Raw genomic sequence first — 21,289 nt, 5'->3', positions numbered from 1 at the left:
TCAATCATTTCATTGTACATTGTGTACTGTTTGTTATTTCAGCTGTCACGTATTCTGTGATGGAAATGAAGAACCAGCAGAGATGGAAAACACTTTGAAGTCCAGTATTGTTCGAAACTCATAATATTTATTTGTAACTATGCAATACAGTATTATAAATGTAGATAAATCTAACAGGTTAGTAATGATTACATAAAAGTAAGTGTGGAATATATATGTATGAAAAACCAAGCTTCTTTAATTCTAGCAGTAAAAAGATACAGTTTTACAGGAACTTCAGCAATAGCTTGAACCTTGGCCTGTCCAGGAGCCAAGTGGCCTTGGCCCAACATATAACACAGATATGTACAAACAACTGTAAAATGGCCAAACTCACTTTTAGTGAGGTTCACAGTAAGACTGGCCTTGGAAAATCTGTCAAATAGTTTTTCTACAGCTGCAATCTGCTCTTCCCATGTGTCATTCAAGACCAATAAATCACTGATATAAGCCCCTGTGTTTACTAAACCTCTAATCACAGAATTGATCATTCTTTGAAATGTCCCAAATGCTGATTTCTCTTTAGCCCTCTCTGTTAAGGGAACACCCCAGTATTCTTTTAACAAGTCAAACTTTAAAAGGTATTTAGCCTTCCCCACTCTATCAATACAGTCATTCATTCTCTGTCCTTGTTCTTTCCTGTTTCTAATTTCTTCAACCATTTTCCTTTCTTGAAAGTTCTCTCTGTGAAGGTACCATTTCATGGGCTGGGCTGAATTCATAATGACGTGATGCACTGCACCTGTGCTCTATTTCAAAATACCAATTAGTCCTTTCGCTAGTTGTTGCAGTCTAGGGTCCAACTGATGGACCTTATCAGTAATATTTTCCAAAACAATGGAATTCTGACATCTGAGTGAGAATAGATTCAGTGGATAAACATGTTTTTCCACTCCATTATCAGATTCCACGACTCCATTTTGTTCCATAACAATTCTCCCAGCTGCAATTCTAGCAAACAAGTGTTTTATTTTGATTCGACCATTTTGTAAACTTTCCTTTGCAAGGACACAAAGCTTACTAAATTTTCCCAGAATTTTAAAACAAACTTAAACACACTGACACATTTTTCTCAATCAGACCATAGTTCTCTGAGTAGGGTCAAACGTCCTTTTGGCCTGTAACTGAATACAGGTTTCAACAAACTACCCTCCAAAGCCTTCTGAATCGAATCTCCAACAATAAATAAGAGGAGGGGAACCCCTTCATCCCAATTTTTCCCATTTCTCACACAATGTGTTTTAATCATGGTCTTAAGAGTTGAGTGGAGCCGTTCCAAGGCTCCCTTGGACTCTTACATCTGTAGATGACACCATGTGCTTAGCTTCTAATTCTGTAGCTATCCCCTGGAATGCTCTCAAAGTAAACCTACAACCCTTTTTAAATCAAATCGAATTTCTTTGGGCAGACCTACCAGTGGGAAAAACTTACTGAATGCTGTTACCACAGTCTTGGCCAGGGTGTTTTCAAAATACACTACTTCAGGGGACCTCGACACAGCAGACATAATTGTTAACACATACTGATGACCAGCTGCAGTCTTTTGCAATGGGCCTACACAATCCACTATGACCCCAGGAAAAAGATTCACTAAAAGCAGATACCGGTTTAAGTAGTGTTACCTGAATAACCTGATTAGATTTCCCCTCCACATGACAGGTATGGCAAATCCTGTAAAAATTCACAACATCCTTCCTTGAACTAGGCCAGTAAAATTCCTTCATAATCCTGTTCACTGTCTTTCTCACTCCATGAGGCCCACCGAAAGGCACACTGTAAGCCATGTTTAAAATTTCAGCCCTGTAAATTTTCAGAACCATCACGTGACTTGCAGGCACAGTGGCTGGTCTCCACCTCCTCATCAACACCCCATCTTTATGGTAATATCCCATTGACTGTCTCTGAACCTCTTCTCCTATGAGAGCTATCTCCTTTAAAGCCACCATTCCAGAATCTCCCTTCTGATCTCTGTAAATACCTTCCTCAATAAAGACAAGTCTTTCCCATACACCTTACTCTCAAAGTCCTGCCGAAATCTGGAAGGTAGAAAAGTCTGTGATACATCATTATAATTTAAACCTCTGGTTTTCCTACCGTAGGCCTCAACAGCAGCTCTGCTCATCAGCTGAATTGCTGAAACACTCTTATCGTGGAGAGCTGTCAACATGTCTCCATTGCTTACTAAACTCAGCACCATCATCAGGCTTATGGGAACCATGTATACATTATGGAAGAGACCAAACAATCCGTTCATCAAATTTCTCCGACTTATCTCCATAATATTACACTGAATTAGCTTGCAGGTGCTGAAGTGTCCAAACAAAATTCCACAGAGTAGCACATCCTTGCTCGGCAGGCCTTTGTCCCGCAAGCAGGGTCAAAGGTCGCGCAACCAATCCAAACTTTTCCAGCACTTTATCCAAAAGTCCAGGAACAGCACTTTTCCCATTATTTTCAGCAACACTGACCTCACCAGAACCCACTTCTTCACCAGCCTTTAAACCACGGTCTAATACAAGTAACTGAGAATCCTCACATTCCACCAGTACCAAGGTTAACCCCTTATTCACTGAACCAAGATCATCTGACACACAAAACCTGCATTCCTTTTCAACCAAGTCAGGCACCTCAGATTTTAACTGAGCTTTAACATAAGGTTCAGAACCCTGTGAATTCACAGGTACTTCCACAACCTGAACACATTAAATCGGGACAGCTGCCTCTTCTGGGCTGTCATCATTTGTCCCAGTTTCAAATTCAAGGTCACCCCGAACCTCCCAGCTATTCTCTGGCAAATTCTTTTTGGGAGTAAACTCAACCTCGTGGGTTAAAACTTCTTTGTCTGCTTTCTTATCAAACCCCTGCAGGGTAGCGGCATCCTCTGCATCAGGGTATGCCCTTACATCATCAAGAACACAACTTTTCAATTCATCACACAAAACAAGCCCTTCCGAGCTGTAAAAATCATCAGGGTCCAACACTAAACCTCTTTGCTGCAACTTCCCTATCTTTTCCAGCTTGAACCGCTTCTGCTTGTCGTCTGCCACCTGATCTTCACATTGCCATATCTCCATCTCGGCTGTCTCTGTCTTTCTGCCTCTTCTCTCTGTTTTCCTACCCTTCTCTCTGTCTTGCTGCCTCTTGTCTACATCTTGCTGCCTTTCTAGCCTCTCTCAAGCCGTTTTAATTTCAATTCATGCTCCATTCTTAATTTTTCCAACAGAAGCTGAAGCTCATCCTCAATACTAACATCCATTTCTGCTGCATTTCCACACAACCAAATCAAACGGGATTTTCCCCAATCAATTCAAACAAGCCTCCCAACCAATTTTGTTCATAACACTGATGCAGGCCCCAATTTTGTAAGAGGTCCAGGGTTCATATCCCGGACGAGCCCCAATTTTGTATACGTAGCCCGTGACGGGAAGAAAGAACCAGCAGAGATGGAAAACACTTTGAAGTCCAGTATTGCTATAAACTAATAATATTTATTAGTAACTACGCAATACAATAATATAAATGTAGATAAATCAAACAGGTTAGTAATGATTACATAAAAGTAAGTGTGGAATATATATGTATAAAAAACCAAGCTTCTTCAAGTCTAGGGGTAAAAAGATACAGTCTTACGATGATAAGTAAAGTTCAGTTCAGTTCAGTTCGTGGTATTGAGTTGAGTAGTGATGGAGAGAGAGGGAGACAGAGATTTGAGTCTTCAGGTGAGCTGATGCCGTTGATCTTCTCGTTGTCCTTTGAAATCCTTTAAAAGTCACCGACTGTGACTATAACAAAGGGGACCGGTTTTCTGTGGTGGAGCTATCCCTCAGGCAAGGGTGGACACATGGACAACTCCCCACGAGTCAACCCTTTTCCTCTTTCCACTGCAAGAGCGATGGATCGATCCTCCAAAACCCAGTTTACCTGCGGGCACAACAATGCTCATTCAGTGTCCAAACATGTGTCTGAGGTCTATCATCTGACCTATTTTATCTTCCCGTGCTGAGCGTCAACTATCATTCAAATAACTCTTCCATTCTCTCCCTGTGAAAGAAATCCAAGCAGGCAAAAATCCTTGAAGAAAGTGTCAACAACCTGCCAAAAATATGACATCAAGTGTCCATTAAATAATACCGCCTTCGGTTACAATTGCAACTTACGAGCTGCTCGGTGCTTTCTCCAACTCAGCAGAATGCCTAAAGTTAACGAGTTCTCTCTTGTGCCTTAAAGTGACAGTCCCACAGTTAGTTTTTGTCTCTCTCTCTTTCAAAACAAGCTATCGATGTTAAATATCTCTCTCTCTCTCTCTTTTCAAAAGCACAGTTAATAGGGGTAATCGAGCACAGTTCATAGGGGTAATTCAGGACCCCGTCACACAGGGTACTGATTTGTAACAGGGGACACATCATGCAGCATCCACTCAAACGAGATTTCTGAAGTTGGGCCGGGCTGGGGGACTATCACCCCCTATATTACGCTGCCAGCCGAAGCGCGAGTTAGATAAGGTTAGATGACTGAGTGAATCGCTTCCCACATTCACAGCAGGTGAACAACCTCTCCCCAGTGTGAACTCAATGATGCACATTTGGTTGATATGGCTGACAGAATCTCTTCCCAGAGTCTGAGCAGGTGATCAGCCTCTACCCATTGTGAACTTGCTGGTGTCTCTGCAGTTGAGATGACCAAGTGAATCCCTTCCCACAGTCTGAGCAGGTGAATGGCCTCTCCCCAGTGTGAACACGCTGATGTAATTTCAGATGAGATGACTGTGTGAATCCTTTCCCACACTCTGAGCAGTTGAATGGCCTCTCCCCAGTGTGAACACGCTGATGTAACTTCAGATGAGATGACTGTGTGAATCCTTTCCCACACTCTGAGCAGTTGAATGGCCTCTCCCCAGTGTGAACACGCTGATGTCTCTGTAGGTGGAATGAGCAAGTGAATCCCTTCCCACAGTCTGAGCAGGTGAACGGCCTCTCCCCAGTGTGAACTCGCTGATGTACCTTCAGTTCAGATGACTGAGTGAATCCCTCCCCACACACAGAGCAGGTGAACGGCCTCTCCCCAGTGTGAACTCTCTGATGTACCATCAGATGAGATGACTGTGTGAATCCCTCCCCACACACAGAGCAGGTGAACGGCCTCTCCCCAGTGTGAACTCTCTGATGTACCATCAGATGAGATGACTGTGTGAATCCCTTCCCACAGTCTGAGCAGGTGAATGGCCTCTCCCCAGTGTGAACTCGCTGATGTTCTTTCAGTTGAGATGACCGAGTGAATCCCTTCCCACAGTCTGAACAGGTGAATGGCCTCTCCCCAGTGTGAACTCGCTGATGTACTTTCAGTTGAGATGACTGAGTGAATCCCTTCCCACAGTCTGAACAGGTGAATGGCCTCTCCCCAGTGTGAACTCGCTGATGTACTTTCAGTTGAGATGACCGAGTGAATCCCTTCCCGCAGTCTGAACAGGTGAATGGCCACTCCCCAGTGTGAACTGACATGTGTACCAGTAGGCTGGATGACTGAGTGAATCCCTTCCCACAGTCTGAACAGGTGAACGGCTTCTCCCCAGTGTGAACTGACATGTGTACCAGTAGGCTGGATGACCGAGGGAATCCCTTCCCGCAGTCTGAACAGGTGAACGGCCTCTCCCCAGTGTGAACTCTCTGATGTACCTTCAGTTGAGATGAGCATGTGAATCCCTTCCCACAGACTGAGCAAGTGAACGGCCTCTCTCCAGTGTGAACTCTCTGATGTACCTTCAGTTGAGATGAGCAAGTGAATCCCTTCCCAAAATCTGAACAGGTGAATGGCCTCTCCCCAGTGTGAACTCGCTGATGTACTTTCAGTTGGGATGATGTAGTGAATCCCTTCCCACAGTCTGAGCAGGTGAACGGCCTCTCTCCAGTGTGAACTCGCTGATGCACCTTCAGTTGAGATGAGCAAGTGAATCCTTTCCCACAGACTGAGCAGGTGAACGGCCTCTCCTCAGTGTGAACTGACTTGTGTATTAGCAGTTCGGATGACACAGTGAATCCCCTTCCACATTCTGAGCAGGTGAACGGCCTCTCCCCAGTGTGAACTGACTTGTGTACCAGCAGTTGGGATGACCGAGTGAATCCCCTTCCACATTCTGAGCAGGTGAACGGCCTCTCCCCAGTGTGAACTCGCTGATGTACTTTGAGTTCAGATGATGTAGTGAATCCCTTCCCACAGACTGAGCAGGTGAACGGCCTCTCCCCAGTGTGAAGTCGTTGATGTAACTTCAGTTTAGATGACCGAGTGAATCCCTTCCCACAGTCTGAGCAGGTGAATGGCCTCTCCCCAGTGTGAACTCTCTGATGCATCTTCAGATGAGATGACTGAGTGAATCCGTTCCCACAGTCTGAGCAGGTGAACGGCCTCTCCCCAGTGTGAACTCGCTGATGTACTTTCAGTTGGGATGATGTAGTGAATCCCTTCCCACAGTCTGAGCAGGTGAACGGCCTCTCTCCAGTGTGAACTCGCTGATGTACCTTCAGTTTAGATGAGCAAGTGAATCCCTTCCCACAATCTGAGCAGGTGAATGGCCTCTCCCCAGTGTGAACTCGCTGATGTACCTTCAGTTGAGATGAGCAAGTGAATCCTTTCCCACAGACTGAGCAGGTGAATGGCCTCTCCTCAGTGTGAACTGACTTGTGTATTAGCAGTTCGGATGACACAGTGAATCCCCTTCCACATTCTGAGCAGGTGAACGGCCTCTCCCCAGTGTGAACTCTCTGATGCACCTTCAGTTGAGATGAGCATGTGAATCCCTTCCCACAGACTGAGCAGGTGAACGGCCTCTCCCCAGTGTGAACTCGCTGATGTACCTTCAGTTTAGATGAGCAAGTGAATCCCTTCCCACAATCTGAGCAGGTGAATGGCCTCTCCCCAGTGTGAACTCGCTGATGCACCTTCAGTTGAGATGAGCAAGTGAATCCCTTCCCACAGACTGAGCAGGTGAATGGTCTCTCTCCAGAGTGAACTGACTGGTGTGTCAGCAGATCGGTTGACCAAGTGAATCCCTTCCCACAGTCTGAGCAGATGAATGGCCTCTCCCCAGTGTGAACTCGCTGATGTACCTTCAGTTTAGATGAGCAAGTGAATCCCTTCCCGCAGTCTGAGCAGGTGAACGGTCTCTCTCCAGTGTGAACTCGCTGGTGTGTCAGCAGATGGTATGATTGAGTGAATCCTTTCCCACATTCCGAGCAGATGAATGGCCTCTCTCCAGTGTGAACTCGCTGATGTACCTTCAATTTAGATGAGCGAGTGAATCCCTTCCCGCAGTCCGAGCAGGTGAACGGCTGCTCCCCGGTGTGAACTCGCTGGTGAGACATTAGGTCAGATGATCGAGTGAATTCTTCCCAACAAGTTCAGCAGACAACCAGCCCCTGCCCAGGGTGAACTGACTGGTGTGTCCACAGATGGAAAGACCGACTCAATCCCTTCTCACACACAGAACAGGTGAATGGCCTTGTCCCAGTGTGAACTTGATGACGTACCTTCAGTTGAGATGACCGATTGAATTCATTCCCACTGTATGATCAGATGAATGGATTCCCCCCTGTGTAAAATGACGGGTATGCCAATCGGTCTGATGATCGAGAGAATCACTCCCCATCATCTGAGCAGGAGGGATGATTGAGTGAATGCCTTGTTTCACTTCTTCCACTGTATGGTGCAACTGTAACGAAAACCATTTTCCCCCGGGATCAATAAAGTATGACTATGACTATTAAATATCTGGACAGAGACAGCAAAACTGGTGTGTTCTGTTCGAGATTCCAGTAGACAAATTCCTTGTCATTTTTAACCTGTAAAAAGATTTACAAAATCCATCAATCAGTGTTGGAAAACCTTTCAGATGAGGTCACTTGAGTTGTTAAAGTGTATTCTCGCATCACACTATTACAGTGAAGTTCAACCCAAGTTGGAGAGAGAAATCATCTTCTAACTGGGCACAGAGCTGGGATCTGGAATGACCATCAAATTCTCTGATGCTCTTCCTGTCTCTATAAGAATGGGGCATTTCTGCCATCTCCAATCTGTGACCTGACTCAGTTTGACTCTCTCTATTGGTATTATTCCCTGTTCCCACTGAGCTGCATGGGTTCCTGGCCCCACAGTAACTGAAACACTCTCACACAAATAGCCGGCAGTGCATTCCACGCACCTACCACTCTCTGTGTAAAAAACTTACCCCTGACTTCCCCTCAGTATCTATTTCCAAGCACCTTAAAATTATGCCCCCTCGTGTTAGCCATTTCAGCCCTGGGAAAAAACCTCTGGCTGGCCACATGATCAATGCCCCTCATCATCTTATACATCTAAAAAAGTCTCTAAACATAAACAAGGAAAGTACACATTGCTTTGAGGATTTGTAAGAAGTATACAAAATTATGAGGGTATAAACAGGGTAAATGCAAGCAGTTTTTCCCACTGAGGTTGGGTGGGATGACAACCAGAGGTCATGGGTAAGTGGGGAAGGTGAAAATTAAACAGAAACATTTGGAAAAGCTCTTTACTGAAATGGTCGTGAGAGTGTCAGCACAAGTGGTGAATATGAGCTCGTTTTCACCATGTAAAAGTTGTCTGGATGGCAGCCTGGATGGTGGGGGTATGGAGGGCGATGGTCCCAGTGCAGGTAGTTGCAGATTAAATGTTTTTTTCGGCATTGACTAGATGGGCCAAATAGCCTGTTTCTGTGCTGAACTTCTCCATGTTTCTATGACAGAGCAGCTGGACAAACTGGTCTGGAAGGGAAAAGGTAGGAGTGACAACGGAGCAGCGATGGCTGGAGTTTCTGGGAGCAATTCGGGAGCTGGGTGATCGATACATCCCAAAGAAGTGGAAGCATTGGAAAGGCAGGAGGACACAACTGTGGATGAAATGAGAAGCCAAAACCAACATAAAAAGCAAAGAGAGGGCAAACAAAAGAGCAAAATCTATTGGGAAGCTTTTAGAAAGCAACAGAAGATGACTAAAAAAGATGTCAGATGAGCTCAGGGGGTGGAATTATGATATTGTAGTCACTAGTGAGTCTTTGTAGCACCCAACAGTCTGAGGCATTCAGAGGAACAAAATAACCGGGGCCTCAATATCTCTTGAAAACCAAGGTTCCCTGCATCAGTTACCTTTCAACTTTTATTTTGATAGGCACGTACAAACTCTACACCCTCAAAACTTTACTTCTGAAGAACTCCCACTTACCAAGTACTCCTTTGCCAGAAAACAGCCTGTCCCAAACCACACTTGTCAGATCCTTTCTGATACCATCAAAATTGACCTTTCTCCAATTTAGAATCTCAACCCGTAGTGCAGACCTCCCTTTTGCCATATTTACTTTGAATCTCATGGCATTATGATCACTAATTTTGGTCATCAGCCCTGGATCATTTCCTAATAGCTCATTGCACACTTCTATGTCGGGAATTCTCCGAACTGATTAAGGGCACATTTGGCAACCTCTACCCCCTCGACATCTTTTATAGTATGGGAGTCCCAGTCAATATATGGGAAGTTAAAATCACACCTTTGTTTCTTGGCATGGTCTGCAATCTCTCTACAAATTTGTTCCTCTAAATCCCTCAGACTGTTGGGTGCAACCAAGTCCCAATAATGGCTACAATATCATAATTCCCTGTCCTGAGCTCATCTGGCTTTCCTACGATGCTTCTTGCATTGTGATATACACAGCTCAGCACATTCATCGCTCCATGCTCAACCATTTGATTGCTGACTCTGTCTGAGGTCTGAACAACATCTGACTGGTGTCAAGAAAACAAACCCTCGCTCATTGTCACAAAAACAAAGGAGCTGATTGTGGATGACAGGAGGAACGGAGACAGGCTAACCCCTGTTGACATCAATGGATCTGGGGTTGAGAGGGTGAACAGCTTTAAGTTCCTCGGCATAAACATTACCGAGGATCTCACATGGTCTGTACATACTGGCTGTGTAGTGAAAAAAACACAGTAGCACCTCTTTCACCTCAGATGGTTGAAGAAGTTTGGGACGGGGCCCCAAATCCTAAGAACTTTCTACAGGCACACAACTGAGAGCATCCTGACTGGCTGCATCACTGCTGGGTATGGGAACTGTACTTCCCTTAATCGCAGGATCCTGCAGAGAGTGGTGCGGACAGCCCAGGGCATCTGGAGATGTGAACTTCCCACTATTCAGGACATTTACAGAGACAGGTGTGTAAAAAGGGCCCAAAGGATATTGGGGACCCAAATCACCACAACCACAAACTGTTCCTGCTGCTACCATCCAGGAAACGGTACCACAGCAAAAGGACCAACAGGCTCCGGGACATCATCTTCCACCAGGCCATCAGACTGATTAATTCATGCTGATACAATTGCATTTCTATGTTATACTGACTGTCCTATGTACAAACTGTTTATTATAAATTACTATAAATTACACATTGCACATTTAGATGGAGACATAACGTGAAGATTTCTACTCCTCATGTATATGAAGGATGTATGTAATAAAGTCAATTCAATTCAATTCACCCTCCCCACTATCTGTTCTGTCAGTCTGGCTCCCATTCCCCCTACAACTTATTTTAACCACATCACCCTCTCCCCACACTAGCACTAGCGAGCCTCACCACTGGGATATTAGTCCCCTCTTGTTCTGTTCCCCTCACTAACGAATCCCCTCTCACCCCTTTGACTTTCCTCTGTCAGTAATCCCCCCAACAGTTTCTAAAGTGGACCCACCTGTTGTTGTGTGGGACGGACACAAGATTACTCTGCGATGGCCATTTAACCTCATTCCCCTTCCTGACTCTCACCCAGTTTCCTGTGTCCTACACCTAGGGTGTAACTCACCTCTATTCATGTTATATCTATCACCCCCTCCAACTCCTGGATGATCTGGAAATCATCCATTTCAAGATCCAACTCCTTAAAGTGCGGGGTTACAAGCTGCAGCTGGATGCACATCTTATAGGTGAGGGCATCAGGGACACTGGAGGTCTCCTCACCCTCCCACCAATTTCCCCTCTAATTTGTAATGACGAGTGTGCACATAAAGCTTGTACCGTGCATTTTTTTTACACAGTGGCAACATCTGCATCATGAATTTTCTATAGAGAGGTATTTATTTCAACAGCTAGCAAATCACTGTCAGTAAGAACTTTGATCTCCTCTGGCTTCGAACAAGTTCATCTGCACTCTCACACAACCTATGTAGCAGGCCTGTAACGGGTAATGAAGGATTTTCTCACCAGAGCTTTTGCACATTGTCCATATGTTATTTGCTTGCTAAATTACGCTTTAAAAACTCAGATTCTCAAATATCACTCCACTTCTTCCCACTTGTAAATTCTCCAGTAACTTTTGCATCACCACAATACACACAGGTAACACCAGTTTCTGTATTGTACATGAACATTTCCCCTGAACCCTCTCCCGGGTGACTGACAGTGGTGAACTCAGTGATGGCAATGCCAATGAATATGAAGGGAAGGGCAGTAGTCTGTCTCATTGGAGTCTGGCACATTTGTGATGTGAAAGCTACTTGTTGCCCAGGGCAAAGGTGTTTGATATCATTATGTACCCAGAGAGAATAGGTCAAAACATGTCCCTGTCATTTGGAAACCTGATCCTTTGATCACTCTTTTCGGTATTTCTCGAGACTCTGACAAACATTTGATCCTGGCTAAATGACGAACATTGTCTTTTGTCTCTCTTTTAGCAACACGTGCAGTCCTCCTTAAGTGGAGAGATGTACTTCCCCCTACCCATGTTCAATGGCTCAGGGGTATTACGTCTTGTTCAGATCTTGAAAAGATTTACTATTCGCTTTTCAATTCAGACATAAAGTTCCATAAGGTGTGGGGACCTTTTCTTGAATATTTTCATAATTCTCACCTGGATTGACAAGTGTATTTTTTTTCTTCCCTTGATAGTCAGATCCTGCATTTCCAGCTTTCTTTGATTCTTTGACTAGGTAGTAGGCTGCTTTATTTAATCATTCATTTCTCTTTTTTTACTACAATATATAGTTCTGGGGTGATAGAAGTTTATCTCAAATGTCCTTTTAAACATTTATACTTATAATATAATGGTTGGCTTGGAGTTGGATCGTGGGTGGGTTGGGAGCTTTCCTTTCTAATTTTTTATTTTCAATATCAAGATATGTATTATTGTTATTTTTGTCTGTATTGCAATGATGCTTCTATTTACACTATTGATTTTTTTTTCTTCTACGCTGTAGTTTGTAGAAAATTTTTAAAAATAAAAAATAAGACCTCACGGGTAGAAAGGTCGACAACAAGAGGATGTAAAACAAGCAACACACACACAAAATGCTGGAGGAACTCAGCAGGCCAGGCAGCATCTATGGAAAAGAGTACTAATGCTGAGTTCCTCCAGCAATTTGTGTGTGTTGCTTGGATTTCCAGCATCTGCAGATTTTCTCTTGTTTGTGACTGGAGGCAGAACAAAGGTGATTTTCTCAACAGCTGATGTAAAAGATTTTGTTCCCTTTCTCCGAGTTCCCGATCCTTGCATTTAGACAGCTGGAGCTCAGCTCTGTCTGAGAGATCCATCGGTTCCCATTCCCTCATCAGCCGGAAGCTCCCCGGGGCCCGTGTACGGATGGTGGGGCTGAGAGAGAGGGAAGAGAGCAGGACTGTCCCGGGATTGCGGGTCACGGAGTCCGGAGTCACAGCAACTACCCGAGATTCTCGCTTACCTGCAGCCGATCCCGCAGCCGTGATGCCGAGGCCTTTGTGTACTGCGCGCATGCGTGATATTCGCCGGCGTCATCAACCCTGACGCCTGCGCATATGATCGATGATTCCGCGCCGGCGAAATTTGTAACGCAGGGCCTTATGGGTAATCCCGGTGCCATTAATAGTTTCTGCAAGCACTAGTTCCATGTCCACCTCAGTTTTTTTGTGTATATAGAATACTCAGCAACTGTTCTAACGCAGAAAGCGGCTCCCATAAACAATATACTCAATATCGACGTGTATCTAATGCCAAAGTACAATCTATTACAAATGTAGATATGAAATACAAGAGGTTCTGCTGTTACTGGAAATACAGAGACGCACACACACAAAATGCTGGAGCAACTCTGCAGTCCAGGCAGCAACTAAGCAGAGGAGTCTAGACATTCTGAAGGAGCTCGGCCTAATCGTTGTCTATTTATTCCTCTCCACATTTGCTGTCTGTTCTGTTGATTTCCAGCAGTAATTTGCAGAATTTAACCACATTTTTTTCGGTCAACTGGCTTCCAAATGTTTCTGATCTTTCATTTGTAGCCACATCCTGCCGGTCCGATTCACTTCCTCGTCGTCCTTGTAAATAATAGGCCCCATTTCTTTTTGGAGCCCCAAAGCCCTGACTCAGGATGCCAACTCTAGTTTCTGACTCTGCTCCATCGAACATTCACTCGCTAGTCTGCTGTCAGACTTCAGAGGCGCATTGCAACAACCCAGCTGTCTTTGTAATTACTGAAAATGACACAAAATGTTGAAAAGAGCAGCGGAGAAGGAATTTAACCCCCTTAGTCCAGAGTCCTGGGGAATGTCCAAGCCACAGTGAGCTCATCATCTGATTCAAACTGGAGAAAATCATGCAGGGAATTCATACAGGTGCATAAAATGATGAGAGGCATTGGTCGTGGAATAGCCAGAGGCTTTTTCCCAGGACTGAAATGGCTAACACTAGATGGCGTAGTGTTAAGGTGTTTGGAAGTAGTTGCAAGACAGATGTCAGAGGGAGTGCGTTTCCATAAAGAGCGGTGGGTGTGTGGAATGCACTGCCGGTGATGGTGGTGGAGGCGGATGCAATTGAGTCTTTAAAGAGAATAGATAGGTACGTGGAGCTTAGAAAAATAGAGGGCTATGTGCGACGGTAATTCTAGGCTGTTTCGAGAGTAGGTTACGTGGTCGGCACAACACTGTGGGCCGAACAGCCTGTTCTGTGCTATTGATTTCTATGATTCTATGAAATTCAAGGGAAGTCTGCTATCCCACGGAGTGGTGACTAGCTGCAACCTGTCATCACAGGGAGAGTGAGAGGGGAACGGCAGGGATGGATTTTAAAATACTGATATGGAACAGAAACATAGGCAGGGACCAGATGGGCCGAGTGGCCTCTCTAGTGTACATTGTGAGTGTGGTAAAGACAGTAAGTACCTGAGACACGGGATTTGATACAGAACCGATTTATCTTTCACAGATCCGCAACATTAAACATCAGTCGACTTTCAGGCTATTTATCAGCAGAACAGACTCCTCCAATGCTCAGTGACCAGGGTTCAGTCCTGGGTGCGATGAGCAGCCACAAGAACTGCAGGTTCTGACAGTAACAGTCCCTCATGAACCTGCAGCTGCCTGCAGTCACCGTGATGGTTAAACATTTAACACAGAGCGGATTTGAACTTCCTCCCTGATGTGAAGTTGCTGGTGTTGCAGCAGCTGGGATGATTGAGTAAAACTCTTTACTCACTCCGGACAGAAATGTGGCCTCTATTTATTGTGAACTCACCGGAGCATCACAAGGTGGGTTAACTGAATGAGTCTCTTCGCACACACGGAGCAGGTGACCGGCCGCTTCCCAGTGAGAAGCTGTTGGTGTATCTGGGATGTCCCACTGAATCCCTTCCAAAATGAGAGCCAGTGAATGACGTCACACTGCTATAACGTCATGGCAATGTATCCAATCAGATCACGGACATGGACACGTGACCGGGCTCTCCTTGTAGCGAGTGGGGCGCTGTCTTCTCCAGCATCTCCGTCTTCACATTCAAGGATCGGCGGCATTCAAGCGCTGGTGAACTGACAAATACAGCGGGACTAACGTGCTGTTGTGTTTGAGTTTCCCATACACAAATCCTTTGCCTTTTCTACCTGTTAAAAGTTTACAAAGCACGTCAGTGGGTGAAAGACAACATTTTAACTCAGGTAATTTCAGTCTCTATGGTGCCTTATGCTTCGTACCCCGTAACTGGGTTGCCAAACCAGCAGAAATGGATCACTCAATTGGAGTCTGGATTACTGGAACTAAAAAAGTTTTATTAAGGAAATAAGCAACACAGTACTCTAATCAAAAGGATAATAAATGCAACAGTTCAGCAATGATAAACACACACATGTACACAGAACTAGGATAATAGGATCAATCAAGCTCTATCGTCGTCTAGGGGTAAATGACCAGTTTCAAAGTGACGAAAAGTTCAGTTCAATTGAGTTCAGTTCAGTTCACAGTAATCACTGCCGTGCCGGTGGACAGGGGGGCGGGGGAAGGAGAGAGAGAGCGAAAGCGAATGAATATTCAAAACGGTTTCCACAGAGACCTTCGATATTCCTCGCAGTCAGCTTTCGGGTGAGCCCTTTGTTATGTCTTCTGAGGTCACCGACTGTGACCCCTCCGTTTCAGATACGATCGTTCCTCTGCAGTGAACCTGGCACCCAGGCAAGGGCGGACACACAGCAGGTTCCCGCCGATCGTACCTTTCCACCCTGTGCGTCTATGGCTTGGTCCCGCGACCAGCCCTCCAAAAGACTCACACCGACTTGCAGGAGGCGCACCGCTTCCAGGGTCTCGTTACCTCGTGGTGTCGTGTGTGTCTTGCCTTAGCGAACCTGTCCCTTTTTATCCCCCTGCTGGGGTATCGCCTGTCCATCACACTTCAAACAGTTCAGGGTTCAAACGGAGCCGATCTTGACAAATACCCAGACCGGTGTCTCCTTCCGTTAAACTCTCTCGTCTCTTCATTAACATTTCCAAATGCTGCTCCATTGTCTTATTTATCTCTCTTTCTCCTGAAGACAGGTGGCAGATCAACTGTTGATCCCACTGGTGTCAGCACAGGGCAGTTAACATCTTAATCTATGTGTACTTTTTGTAACCCTCTTTCGTCACACTTCTGATAAAAACACTGTCACAGCTCAAAACAATTTGGAGGAACAAGACTTCTTCTAACTGTCTACAGTTCCGGCATCAGGCACAATATCAAACTCTCTGCTTCCCTCTCGGTATCAAAATGGATCATTCCTCCCCTTCATCAGTCTGTGACTTGGCTCAGTTTGTCTGTCTCCTTCGCATTCGGAGCATGCGCCACACACCCACTGAGATCACATTTTATTTACACGGCTGCGACTGGAGACTTTCCGATTATTATCTCCCTCCTGGTGGTAAACTCAGAGTCAGCAATGGTATTGACCTTCAGGAGTAGGTGATTAGGCTTTCTTGTTGGAAATCGATAACCTGCCGGTAGTGTGTGGTTGGTTGAGTGGGTAGTTTTCAGACCAGAAGGAGGTAGCGTTTGGAGTATCCCAGAGATCAGTCCCTGACCACAGTTGTTCACAGTTTAATGGCTTGGCGGAGGGAGCAAGATGTGAGATGTCCCAGTCTGCTGGTGACACAGAAACAGAGGAGTTGGGGGAGGGAGGCTGTTCACATGCAATTTCGTAACTTTGCAATCAGTACACTGTTCACTGTGGGGCTGCAGTGGCGGGTTCCATTGCTGGGATCAGTGCACAGTCACTGTGGGCTATGAGGACTTTGTGAATAAAACGCCATTCTCCAACTTAGAATCTCAAGCCGGGGAGCAAACCTATCGTTTGTATATTTAAGTTGTATTTATGGCATTGAGATAACCAGATACTATAGCCCTCCAGAACCTCTCTATCCAGTCCTTTCAACATTCGACTTCACTCGTCATCCGATGCATTGACATAGAACTTGCTAATACAAAAGTAAAATTTTCTCACTTACAACCCTCTGGCTTCTAAGCAAACAACGTGATAACAGTACATTTGGAAAGTGGTGAAATCATCGGACAACGTCAGCATGGATTTGTGAAAGGAAAATCATGTCTGACGAATCTCATAGAATTTTTTGAAAATGTAACTAGTAGAGTGGATAGGGGAGAAACAGTGATGTGGTATATTTGGATTTTCTTTTTTTTAATTTTTAATTTTTATTTGGATAAGGAATTCACAAGTATCATGTACTTTTCCACACTTATATCCTTTTCCATTTTTTATATGTATAAAACTATAATTATTTATACATTCTTAAGTACACATTGAGATGATATAAAAGGAAATTAGACACTTAAATAGATAATTATGTACAGTAGTAATTCTAATCTATTGGGCTAAGTAATGGTATTAGTTGTTAAGAAACATAGTAACAATAGTTTCCATAAATCCCTTCTGGACCATTTCTTCTGGTCCAAAATGTTGTATGTAAGCCTATGTAACAACCATTGTAGGTGTTTATATCCTAACTTGTTCATGCTTGTTCCTGCCCCCAGACATAATTATCCAATCCCTATGTACTTATTTACTTAATTTTTATCATTTTTTATACCTTTCCAAAATAAAAACAAAAACAAAAACAGTAAACATTTAGACTAGGGGTGCTCACGTTAGCAATATTACTATATTGATGAGAAGAGCAGTATAAATCATTAGGAGAGTCATCTAAAGTCTGCTCACATTGGGGTTATATATTCAATCCATTTATTCCAGATTTGATAAAAATTTTCTTTTTGAATTCTCAGGGAGTAGGTCAACTTTTCCATTTTAAATATTTCCAAGATAATTTCATGCCAATCTTCTAATGTAGGTGGTATTGGATTTAGCCTCTTTCTAGTGATTGATTTCCTACTTGCCGCTAAGAGGGCCTGCAGCAACTTTATATCTTCCTTCTGTTCAAGAAACAATACATGCCCCAAATACAGCGTCTCAAAGTTCAGAGGTATCTGGGTCTTAAGTACCTTAACTAATGTTCTGTGAATACTTTCCCAATATATACTTAATTTAGGGAAATCCCAGAAAATATGAAAATGATTTGCCTCCTTGGATCCGCAACTTCTCCAACACGTCACGTTTGTATCTCCATATTTTTCCTGATATGGGGTCTTGAATTATCTTATAATATTTTTCCAACTATGTTCTCTCCAAGTCAAAGAATTAGTCGAGGACCACTGAAAGCTGCATATTTTCCCCCAAGCCTCCTCTGAAAGTACTAACCCCGCTTCTTTCTCCCACTTCTCTTTAATATACAATGTGTTTACATTTTTAGCATGGGAGAGTGCATTATATAATCGAGAAACTGATTACTAGGTATTGAACTGCAAGCCGAATTCAGGATCTTGAAAAATTCTAATTCTACTGTTGATAGGTCTGTATATCTACAACTCTGGTTAACATAGTTTCGTACTTGAAGGTACCTAAAAAAGTCATTGTGTTCTAGGCCATGTTTGGTATATTTGGATTTTCAAAAGGCTTTTGACAAGGTCCCACACAGGAGATTAGCGTGCAAACTTAAAGCACATGATACTGGGGGTATGGTATTGATGTGGATTGAGAATTGGTTGGCAGACAGGAAGCAAGGAGTGGGAATAAACGGGACCTTTTCAGAATGGCAGGCAGTGACTAGTGGGGTACCGCAAGGCTCAGTGCTGGGACCCCAGTTGTTTACAATATATATTAATGACTTAGACGAGGGAATTAAATGCAGCATCTCCAAGATTGTGGATGACGCGAAGCTGGGCGGCAGTGTTAGCTGTGAGGAGGATGCTAAGAGGATGCAGGTTGACTTGGATAGGTTAGATGAGTGGGCAAATTCATGGCAGATGCAATTTAATGTAGATAAATGTGAGGTTATCTGAACGATGGCCAATTAAGAAAAGGGGAGGTGCACCGAGACCTGGGTGTCATTATACACCAGTCATTGAAAGTGGGCATGCAGGTACAGCAGGCGGTGAATACGGCAAATGGTATGCTGGCATTTATAGCAAGAGGATTCGAGTACAGGAGCAGGGAGGTACTACTGCAGTTGTACAAGGCCTTGGTGAGACCACACCTGGAGTATTGTGTGCAGTTTTGGTCCCCTAATCTGAGGAAAGACATTCTTGCCATAGAGGGAGTACAAAGAAGGTTCACCAGATTGATTCCTGGGATGGCAGGACTTTCATATGATGAAAGACTGGATCGACTAGGCTTATACTGTCTGGAATTTAGAAGATTGGGGGGGGGGATCTTATTGAAACGTATAAAATCCTAAAGGGATTGGACAGGCTAGATGCAGAAAGATTGTTCCCGATGTTGGGGAAGTCCAGAACGAGGGGTCACTGTTTAAGGATAAATGGGAAGCCTTTTAGGACCGAGATTAGGAAAAACTTCTTCACACAGAGAGTGGTGAATCTGTGGAATTCTCTGCCACAGGAAACAGTTGAGGCCAGTTCATTGGCTCTGTTTAAGAGGGAGGCCACGAACTTAGCAATCACCGGTCGTACAGCACCGGCACCTAAATAATTGGCACTGCACCCCTGCTCCAGTGGTCCGGCAGAACTCGGGCCAGGCACTTTCCCGATCCATTGGCCCCCGATTCACACTAACCCAGGATCAGGCCCAACTCACCGCTGCCCGTATTGGAAGAACATCGGCAACGCGCCTGCGTTTAGCAGGAGTTTCGCCGCCGCACCACCAGTGGCCGGAGGCGGGAAGGACAACGGAGAGGTAAATCACAAACACGACAAAGTCTGCAGACGCTGGAAATCCAAAGCAACACAAACAAAATGCTGGCGGAACTCAGCAGGCCGGGCAGCATCTATCGAAAAGAGTCAACAGTCGACGTTTCCAGTTAAACCCTCCTTCAGGACTGAAATGAAATGACGGAAATATCTGAATAAGATCGGGGCGGGCGAGGAAATGTCTCGCTGGAATGTGATCGGTGAAGCCAGGGAGGTGGGAAAGCTGAAGAGCTGGAGAAAATAGAATCTAAGAGGAGAGAAGAGTGGAGAATAGGAGAAAGGGATGGAGCAGTGGACCCAGAGAGAAGTGGTCAGCAGGTGAGAGGACGTGAAAAATCAGAGAGGAAGAGAAGGAGTGGGAGGGAGGGGTGATGGAGAGATTTGTTCACCGGAAGGAGAAATCGATATTCATGCCATCGGGTTGGGGAGGGGGTACTCAGACGGAATATAAGGTGCTGATCCTGGACCCTGAGGGTGGCTTCAACCTAGCACAAGAGGAGGCGATGGGTTGGCACGTCAGAACGGGAATGGGAATAGGAATGAAAATGTTTGGACACCGGAAAGTCCCGCTTGAAGCAGATAGTTCAAAAGTTAATTTATTATCAAAGCAGATATCCATGAACAACTCTGTTATTTTTTACTTCTCCAAAGAGCCACGAAACAAAGAAAGAACATTAAAGTCGTTCAGAGAGAAAAATCAAACTCCCACCCCAACCCCCACATCAAAAAGAACGGCATCCCGATCATCAGCCCCCAAAACCCACCCCTCCCGCACAAATGGGAACCCCCCCCAAAAAAAACAACCCGACCCCGCACAACTGCGGAGGATCTGGTGTCACCGGTGTCGAGGCGGCCGCATCGGGAGCAGCGGACACAACGGGCGACCCCGGAAGATTCACAGGTGAAGTGTCGCCTCACCTGGAAGGATGTTTGGACAACGGAGAGAGTTCGGCCGTCCGGCCCTTTCACTGTGACCCCCCGAACTCCACATCAAATCCGTCCACACGAATCTGGGTGAACTTTAATGACCAATAAATATAATTCCTCTCAGCGATCAGCTGTCTGAGTGATTCCCTGACTCTGAGAGGAAGGGGTGTCTATGGTCCACATTGTCAGGGTGTTGAGTTTACCAGGAGACAGAGACTGCAGGGACGAGAGGTTTTCTGTTGACTAATACACTGTGTGTGGACCCCGCTGGTAATTCTGGTGTTGTGACCCGAATGGAGACAAACACCACGCTGCCCACTCCACCAACAACACGGCACAGCCGGACACATAACAGGGGACTTTACATCTCACAACACTGGATTCAGTGATGAAACCCGGGATTAATGTTGTTGTCCCACTGAAATCATCAGAAACGTCCATTCAGGTGTTTTTAAATACCAGCGCTCCCCCACAGGTGACGTCACACAGGCGCACCCACGCACCTGACGTCACACATGGACTCCCCACAGTTAGATCTGCCCTCACGTGCGCGGTATGTTACGTCACCCACGCGCTGGTGAGCTCGAGCTTTATCGGTTTAACGGCTGGGCTACTAATCACGTGACCAGCCCCTCCCCCACCGCTGTCAAAAGAGGATTCAGGAGATGCCCTATTCCCATTGGTGCGAACCGATGTCAATCACCGGTTACAACCAATAGTGGAAGCGGACCAACCGAGAGGGCGTTACCCCGCTGAATTTGTCTCCCGAGTCAGCGGAACAAAT

At 45.1% G+C, this 21,289-nt stretch overlaps 1 protein-coding gene across 1 annotated transcript; it reads right to left on the bottom strand.

Moving 5' to 3' along the window:
* Nucleotides 1-12,813, bottom strand: LOC134341770 (zinc finger protein 850-like). Its single transcript, XM_063039687.1, has 2 exons — nt 12,772-12,813; nt 1-7,871 (listed from the first exon to the last, which is right to left on the bottom strand). Exon 2 carries the CDS (start codon nt 7,392-7,394, stop codon nt 4,677-4,679), a length of 2,718 nt encoding a protein of 905 aa, XP_062895757.1. The 5' UTR covers nt 7,395-7,871; nt 12,772-12,813; the 3' UTR covers nt 1-4,676.
* Nucleotides 12,814-21,289: the final 8,476 nt, after the last annotated feature.

This window comes from Mobula hypostoma, unplaced genomic scaffold (assembly GCF_963921235.1).
Source record: "Mobula hypostoma unplaced genomic scaffold, sMobHyp1.1 scaffold_139, whole genome shotgun sequence".
Taxonomy (NCBI): domain Eukaryota; kingdom Metazoa; phylum Chordata; class Chondrichthyes; order Myliobatiformes; family Myliobatidae; genus Mobula; species Mobula hypostoma.
The sequence above is the reverse complement of the archived record's forward strand: the minus strand, read 5'-3'. Positions and strand labels throughout refer to the sequence as shown.

Coding starts and splice junctions, on each gene's coding strand:
- LOC134341770 (XM_063039687.1), bottom strand. CDS start 7,394: ATGTCTCACCAGCGAGTTCACACCGGGGAGCAGCCGTTCACCTGCTCG.